We start from the raw sequence: 9,327 nt of genomic DNA, 5'->3' as shown, positions 1-9,327 counted from the left end.
TGGGAGGTCTGAGGTCTTCTGCCAGCCTTCAGTAGGTGTTCTGTAGGAGTTGTTCCACGTGTAGATGTATTTCTGGTGTATCTGTGGGGAGGAAGGTGATCTCCGCGTCTTACTCTTCCGCCATCTTCAAGGTCCCCCTAAACCCTTTCTTTTGAATAGGGTTTGGTTGACTTTTCTGGAAAGGTCTAGATGGTAAATAATGTAGGCTTTAATTGCCATATGGCCTCTTTCTCACTATTCAACTCACATGCTGTTGCAGTGTGAAAGCAGCTTTAGACAATTTGTATTGGCTTTGTTCCAATAAAACTTTATTTACAAAAATGGACTGGGGGTGGGGGCGGATTTGGCCCATGGGCTGTAGTTTGCCAAACCCTGCTTTTGAAAAATAAGGAAAGGGAGGTTCAGAAAAGTAAAGAAACTTAGAATTGCAGAATTTTATTACTAAAGGAACTTTAATAATCCTCCTTTGGGTAAGGAAACCAAGGCCCCAGTAATTCATACTACTTTACAAAGCAATTTGTGGCACATGTAACCTAGCAAAGAGTTTTATACGTATGACATCATAATTATAGTTAAGGCAGTGTTTTGTTCCTATTCCAACCTGTATTTATTACTAAAACTCTCAGGCTTTCATCTCTTCTGAAAAATCTTGAAGATCGTGCTCTCCCTAGGAATTGTAAATTCCCCAATCCTGTGACTAACATGATTTCTATTGGGACTCTTTGTTTCTCATGCCACTAACCTTCATGCTTCTAAATTTGAGTCTTCACCCAAGTGGCCCAAGTAACTTGTTGCACCAACTTTAGATGGTCTGGGTTCTAAGCATGTTTCTATCCATTAGCCTGTTAAAATGTATATTTGTTATATCGAGTTTAAGGTAGTTTCTGCCAAAGGATTAGGAATTTGAGTGAATTCATCAAGGCTTTACCGCAGTTTTACTGCCCCTTATTCAGGGTCTAATGACATATTCTGTTATCTTCTACCTGAGAGTGGGTTATTCACATTGCTGAATTCCCACGCTGAGTCTAAGGCAGGCCTTGGCTTTCTTCTGTGTGTGCTAGTTGTATCAATCAGAATGGGCAAGGTTATGCTGCTAAAATAGGTAAAGCCAAATATTAGCGTTTCCAAACAACAATATATTCCACCATAAAACCTTTGTGGGTTGGTAGGAGCTCTGCTTCTCTTGATTTCAGTCCTCACTCTGCTTCTGAAGCTGACGGAACAGCCACTGATGAAGAACTGCCCATCACGGAAGTAGAGGGAAGGGAGGATGTGTTGAAGCAAGAATTGGCTCTTAACATTCATGCTTGAAGTGACAGGCTCCCCTTTCAATGGCCAAAGCAAGACAAAGGCCTAAACCTGCCTTCCATGGGGCAGGGAATTCCTCAGGGAGGGAAATAGGAGAATGGTGAACTGAAGTAAAAAATCCAGCTGAGCCAGAAGCTCGAGTCTTTGTTATCATTTCTCCCTAGAGGACTAAGAGCCATCATGCAAATTAAACTCCTAGTATCCTGCCCTGGTATACCAGATACCTGAAGTGGTATAAATCTATTGTTTTGGCTTTTTAAATCAAGATGTGGATGTATTCCTTAACAAAAATAGTTTATTATTCACATACTATTTGAATATGGAAAATGGAAAGGACAGCTATATAGGTAGAATATAAATGTCATTTAATAGGCTTTGGATGTCAATGACTATAGATATTTTTTTTTCTTTCCTCCTTCACCCTACCATTCCTGAAATGCTTTCCCATGGGCCATATTTTCCTGCATCCCTTCCATGAATGTATACAACTGTTTCCATCTGAATAAGCTAAGATGCTTGTTATAAATTCAGATTTCTGGACTGTACCTGAAAATAGCTGTAGATGATGCTGGGAATCTATGTTTTTACCATATTTTCTACAGACATTTTACGACATTGATGTTTGGAAAACATTGTTCTAGAACATATACTTTGAGCCTGTCCCTTAAGTTTTATGAAATCCATGGCCAGACTTTGTGGCTTGTGGCCTTGGTTTTTCCCTTCTTCCTTTTTTTTTCTTTTCCCATGAGGTTGAGACGTAACCTTTTTGGCTTTGCTAATTGGCATGTGATGGATTTGTCTTTTGCTTCATAGACTCACCTTGGGTGAAAAACAGTTGTCGGAGGTAAACATTACTATTTTATTAATTTATAGGCCTTTTGAATTAGAAAGGAGAAATATGGAATACAGAAGAGAACTGTAAATAGGACTCTGGAAAAGAATATTAGCATTGTGGCTGTCCTATATTATGTGCATAACACTTTCAGGGTTATAACTGAGAATCTCAGGGTAGGTCTGCAAGCATAACATGTGATCAACTTGGACGATCGTGCTACCAGTTCATTCATCTCAAATTTAGTATTGATTCCTATTGTCATAGTCAAGTAAGTGTTCAGTGATTTACTTCAATGGCAATTAACATGCACAAGATGTGACAGTGGCATGGATGCAACATCCTCACCATCTTCCCCCCCCCAACCCCACTAATGATCATGAGGATTGATCTGTGTACCTCTGCAAAAACTGTGTGATTAGTACAAAAAACCTTCTGGGATCAAAGAAGACGGTTCTTAGATCAAGGGTGTGAAAATAACAGAACTTAAAGGACAAATACTAAAAACTTACAGTTCAGTTCTATTTGTAGGAAAAATGAAATTATTGGATTGCTATGTGACATAATATTTTTTAAGGTTATTTTATTGGCTCTGTCTGAGAAAGCTAACCGAATTGAATTTCTAGTTTTCATTAAAAAGGGGTTTCAATTCACCGTCACTGGCAATGTGATGTCAACAAGACAAATGCAGTTAGATTAAGGGGATCTTTATGTTGCAGCCAGTTTTAAGTTGTGTACCATTCACTGCAGTGAGGAGCAAAGGGATGTAGCAACAATATGTTCACCAGGGCTGTGGAGAGTTGAGTTTGTCGCAATCTTATTGTTCTCTAAATATATATTCTTTATGCATGTGAAGTTTAACAGAGGGATTAGGTGAACAAACCTTAGACAAAGATTCATGAAGTTACTTTTCATATTAAATAATTCCCTCCTAGCATGTCTTGTATTCTTGTATGTTGCCCCTTTGACGGTGTGCCTAGTTCAGAGTTTGGCTAGGGGTAGCCCAGAAAGGAGTGAGTGGTAGTAGTGGTGATGGTGGTGGTGTGGTAGTTGCATACAGAAAACTGCTAATTTTCAGGTTCGTGTGGCTCTTCACACTGGATGGCCTCATGTAACCCTGTTGAATTCTTTAAGCTGATTTGTTGGATTAGTTTTATATTAGATGATAACACATCATTTTATGATGGATACTTGGGTTATAAGTATTTTCTACATTGTTATAGTGACATTCTACAATAGCACTATATGGTATTTCAATTCTAATATATTAATTCTAAAATCTTGTTTGAAATTAAACATCAACTAATTTCAAAAGTAATTATTTTTTTATTTCAACTCTATAAAGTATACAACAGGCACTCGGCAATTACAGCTGCAGGAAAAATACAGAGCAAATCAAAGCAGGTTAAGTTTATGAAAAAGTGTTTAATCTACATCAAAAGAGTGCAAGTGGTCAGTGACCATTTGATGACAGTTGTTGCATTCTGACTAACAAAGGACTCTTTCATGTAGAACGAATTGTAAGAGGACAATCAAATAACGATAGCTGTAAGAATACAAAAGAACTGAGCAGTTGTAAAAACATCATACATTGAAATAAATTTGATAGATGACGCTTCAAGAAATGTCCCTATACTTGGAAAGTCCAAACCTCTGAGTCACTGTCAAGGTCCCAGAGCTCTGTCCGTTGATGCAGGGGCAGATAAAGAGGAGGGCTAACAACACACCTTCAATGTTTAGCTTTCTAGGTCTGTTGAAAACTTGCCTTATAAGTGATTTGCATATACAAGAACTCAGAGGAAGCATCCTGTTTTGTTGACTGGTGCACCAAGGTACTTTTTCATCATTGGTTTCATGACGAGGCTTGGCTAGCAGTCATTTTCCAATTTTTCTTTTGAGTTGTACTGTTGTTAATGGAGTCTAAAAAATGAGATATTTTAGAACTTGACTGCACTTATTTTTTTTAACTGAATCTGCACAGCTTAGCAAAACAGGAATACCTGTATACAGACTGATAGTATGTCATATATTAATTTGACCTGCACATACATTTATACATTTCACAGAAATGACGCTGTATCTCATTAACAGATACACAGCTCTGGTACGTTTAACAGAAATAAGAGAACAACTTCATCATTTCTGTAATTCATCAATATTATGTAATAAAGGCTTATAAATTGTTAGCAGAAAGAACTGTAAAACGCAGCAAGCTAAGAAAGGACAACATTTTGAGGTGTGTTTGTCTTTGTCATGCAGCATAACACCAAATTTGTTTTTTTAATAGGATGCCATGAATTTAAGGCACTTGCAACAATGCCAGATAGCCAGGTCATGTTCTAAACTATGGGACAGATGGATAAACAGTACAGTTGACATAATTTTCAATAATACTGACAATTATGACATTAATTCAAGTCTACTTGGACCTAAAAACATTATTCAGTACAAATTAAATGAAATAATAATGCTGTGAAACACTAAAAAAAGTTACATGTACCACAAAATATCACACAGAAATACCTATTTACATAAATATTTGTCTGTGGTCCTACTGTGAAAGAAAACATTGTTATGGATAATGCACAAATCACCTCTACTGTATGAAATCAGCTCTAATATCCTTATTTTCGGTGCGGTAGCTGACTTCTTTAAATTTAAGTTCACCATCAGTTCAGTCTTTTAGAAATGAGACAAGAAAAATTCAGTAGTTGAATTTATATATTATACATGTGTGATTCACATGCATATCCCATAATTTTAAGTAAAAGTTATGATTTGTAAAGAATATAATCAAAATAAATTTGTTTTAAATGCCACATAGATCTGATTCCTATATTAATTACAAAGAAGGGACAAACAAATATCATTCCTAGCAAATTTCCAGAAATCACTTTCCCTAATGTATTCAATCTATCTCAGGTGTTACATTGCTCCTTTCCTTGGCAGTTTTCAGTTTTCCTGTGAGTCAAGACACACAGAAAGCCCTTATTTCCCATACTTGAAGTATTAACAAGAAAGTCAGTTAACAAATCAAACAAGTTGGCGCTATTCTAACTTATCTGGATGTTCTTTAGTGGAAGAAAATAGAGGGGGCATGAAAAATTCAGAAATAAAGTGAGATGTGCTTTTTATGAAGCTGACCATGAATTTTAGCCCTAGTGTCTTCATTAAGACAGATTTAAATCCTTAAAATTCAATGTTGAAAATTAGATGAATGTTTTCTCTTAGTAATTCTTGAAAGATGTAGTTCACCTTTATTGGTGATTGCTTTAGACATCCTAATGTAATGCCACAGGTGAAATGAACAAAGATGCATTAACAAGTGGGAGAAATGACCTACAGTTACATTATGCTGAATGCTGCTTCTTCATTTTCTATAGAACTTGTACATATTGGTTGTCTTAGACTTGAACCATAGTTCCAAATCCACAGTAAGTGCTAATCTCTGGGGCTATTGGAATATTTAAAAAGTTGCAGGAGAAGATTCTCTTACTTAAAATGACTAGGTGAATTTAATATTCTAGCAAACCTTTAGCACGCCTACACCACTGTCTTTAAAAAAAAATCACTGAACGTTGACTAATAACATTGAAATTATATTTTTAAAAGCCCAATTAAAAGCAATATTAAACTTCTGAAGTCGCATTCATAGCTGGATTTTAACTTGATATGTTTAATTTTATCTTTAATATCTGTAGAAGAAGTTGAGTATTTTGAGGAATAGTTCAATTTTGAGAAACAGGGAGGGAAAAATCCGATAATACAAGAATAATAATAATATCTTAGGATCGAAATTTCATTTAAATTTATTCTAATTATATATAATATGCCCTTAATACTCTTATTTTCCAAATGTTTCTTAGATTTTTATATTTTGATAACATATCATATTCTAAAGTAGTCTTGGTATGAAAAATTCAAACAAAAATCATAATATATGCCTTCTTGGATACTGTGTAATCTCGGTGGACATATGTTTTGCAGAACTGTCTATATTTGATTGACTTTTTAAACACTCTCTACGGGAAAAGATCAAACCTCTGTTTAATATGCCATGTTCATATACAGTTCCAAATCAGGATGACAGCTCATAAAATTATACATTTGTCTAAGGAGGTACAATGCTACTTGTCCAGGAAAAGCTCCAAATGGCTGTGCTACTTTTGACAGCTAATAATTGTCAACTGGCCTGCCAACAAAGGACTCCGTTTAAATTGCTGATTCTTTTCCCCATGTGAAAAAGCAAATCAATTCGATATTTCAAATCTGGTCTTTCCTAGCTAGTCTGATATTTCAGAATTGTAGTATTTCTGTTCCACTTAGCTCCAATTTACTTTTAAGAAATCGGGTTCCTGTTTCTACTCCTTTCCTCCTTTCACATGCTAATAGACTCCTTGCCCATTGACAAAAAGGTCATCACACCTGCCCAGGTTCTTGTCTTGTTCCCTGACCTCACATAGGTAAGGGTTCTCATCGGGTGAATCTTAATGATTTTGTGCTTGCTTTCTTTTCTTTTCTTGGTTCAGGCCTAAGACAAGAAGCTAGTTCAAATATGTTTTTAGTCACCTTTCTCCCTCAACCCTAGACTATGCTGTGTCTCCCTCAACCCTAGACTATGTCGTATGAGTGAAATCTGACAGAAGTTTGGTTTGATAAATTTAGTGAAAATGCTTGATTCTCTGGCTACACATGTAATGATTAGAATTTGTGTTGTCTGTTTAGACACTGACATTTACAGATGAAAGATATACATAGCACCTATATATAGTTTTTTTTTTTTTTGGGTGGATCTTCATCCCTCTCAACCCACCCCACCCTACCCTACCCGAAGGGTTTATTTTTATAAAAGGGAATATTTTAAGCCTCAGTTTGAGGGTGTGTGAGATAAATAAAAACCAGTTGGCTGCTAGTCATTTATTTCCAGGACCATCTTTAAGCACGCTATTTAAAAAAAATATGAAATGGTTTGTGAATTGCTTTTGTCCCACTCTGTCATGCCAATTTATCAAAAAGAAACAAATATCATGCATGTTGTGTTCTTCAGTCCTCTGTGAAAACACATATATACCTGCTATGAGACTTCTCTGCAGACTCCATAGCAGTTGTGCTTTGATCATATCAGTTTTTAAAATCTGTCAGAAAGGAAAGGTAACATTCAGTCTCGTCATCAGCACTGCTGGGAAAGAAAATCATGAAACTTCTAGCACTGGTTTGACATGAACTCTGTGACCAGCAGATGTGTGGTCCTCTTGTATACGGTATTTACACCAGCTTGCAGTAACAGAGTCTACAACCCTCACTTGAAGAAAGGGAAGAGTCCAGTTTTTGTACCACAGTAATCTAATCTATCGTACCCAATATATTATTTTTTGATCTTCTTGATAATTCTAGCAAGGTACTGACTCTCTTTGAAGTGTTTCTTACAGTCTTTCAAATTATAATCAGAGCAAAGCAAGGTCATCGCAACAATAGAAAACATTTCTTTACTGGTGAAAGGCTTTGCTTCAGGACCACCATGTCAACTGCTATTTTTAGGTTCAAACAGAAAACATGTAAAGAGCACTATTGTCATCTAAGCAATAAGTCCTAATGCCACTGTAGTTACTGGAGCAGCATCGATCAAAGGCATCATGGTGACCCCGAGCACTAATCTTCTCTCTTTCTTTCAGGTTTGCTGGCAGCTGTGTCTCAGAAAAAGCTGTCTTCAGCAAGGCAGAAGCAGGTAAGAGAAATACATTAGAAGTCTACGTCCCATCCTGAGTTGTCGTCAGGTGGTGGTTCGTCACTGTCCTCAGGGAAACTGTCAAAATTGCTTGTGTCTGTGGGTGATGCGACCTGCGAACAAGAGAACGAACGGTAAAATTTTCTGATTTTTTTTTTTAGGGGTCTTCCAAGCTAGATTTTTAAAACATTCTTTATTCAGTCTGTATTCAATGGCTATTTTTGGAATGTCTACCATGAGCAGGTTTGTCCTTTGTATTGGGGGTTACAGTGGTGAATAAAAATAGACATGGCTCTTGCCCTCATAGAGTTTACACTCGAGGAAAGAATAAATTGTGTGATTCAAACAAATAATTACAGCTGTAGATAATTATAAACTTTGGTTAGTGCTATGAAGAAAAAGTACAAGGTGTCATGAGTAAAAAAGAGTGATTGTGGAAAAAGTATTAAACCTAAGAATTAATGGTTTCCACAAAGAGGGTATATAGCACATGCAAAGGTCCTGAGGTGAGAAAGAGAGAGCTCCATGCTATGAAGTATCTAAAAGAGGTCAATTTGGCTACTGTATAAAAGAGGAGGGGAGTGAAATGAGAAATAGGCAGAAGTCATCTTAAGGATTTCCGTGTATTTATTCTAAGTATGATAAAAAGCCCTTTCTAACCTTAAGCAAAAACTCTTACAAGTTTACTGGGCAAAGTCCAATCTGCAGAGCATGAGTAAAAGCAGTAAAGAAACACTTTAATTTCCCTTATATTCTATAATATTTAGGACCTCATATTCTATTTTATATATATATATATATATATATATATATATATATTTCCCCCATATAATTTAACACTACTGATTGCATAAAAGGAGACCCCTGGTAAATATAAGTTAGGATAATTTAGACTTAATATTTACCTCTTCAAGTTTCTTATACTGTTCTTGTTCTAAAAGTAAAACTTTATGAATGCAGTTAGCATCTGTAATTTGCTTTGTGAATAAACATAAATATTAGTGTAGAAATAAATCTTAGAAGTAGGAAAAATATTTCTGTAGAAGAAGTGATCTTAAATTAGTCCCAGAAAAAGGAAGTATATAAATGAAAGGTTCAGGACTGCAAAGCAGCCCTCTCCTCCTCAGTTGAGACACATCACATTTTATTAGCTAGATATAGTATTGTATCTATAAATGCAGTCAATTGAAATCTATTTCAGGTTAATAGCGTGTAAACACTTAGTCGACTTAGTGGATTAGCAGTTTAACAAAACACCTAATGTGTTAAGAAAAGAGAATTTAAAAGAACACCATTGTGCTTAGGAGTGCTTCAGAGTACTATGTGGGCAGGGGAAGAGGAGCTATGTGGGGCGTAATTGAGGCAATATAGGCCAGGAATTGAAAGCTGTTGAAACTGATTGCTGGACTGTTGACCACACCCAACAGGAAACCAAAGGGCCGGGAATGTTTTGTTGTGGTCC

General features: G+C 36.1%; 1 protein-coding gene across 3 annotated transcripts in view; it reads right to left on the bottom strand.

Annotated features, from left to right (window-relative positions):
• Window positions 1–6,981: 6,981 nt before the first annotated feature.
• PRKG1 (protein kinase cGMP-dependent 1) overlaps window positions 6,982–9,327 on the bottom strand; it is a 1,181,528-nt gene continuing 1,179,182 nt past the window's right edge. For all 3 annotated transcript variants that reach the window (XM_030864960.2, XM_030864959.2, XM_060286056.1), the window contains one exon: window positions 6,982–7,978. In XM_030864960.2, the coding sequence (XP_030720820.2) occupies window positions 7,880–7,978 (99 nt within the window). In that variant the 3' untranslated portion in view covers window positions 6,982–7,879. The remainder of the gene's footprint in view (window positions 7,979–9,327) is intronic.

Source organism: Globicephala melas, chromosome 16 (genome assembly GCF_963455315.2).
Source record: "Globicephala melas chromosome 16, mGloMel1.2, whole genome shotgun sequence".
Lineage (NCBI taxonomy): Eukaryota > Metazoa > Chordata > Mammalia > Artiodactyla > Delphinidae > Globicephala > Globicephala melas.
The sequence above is the reverse complement of the archived record's forward strand: the minus strand, read 5'-3'. Positions and strand labels throughout refer to the sequence as shown.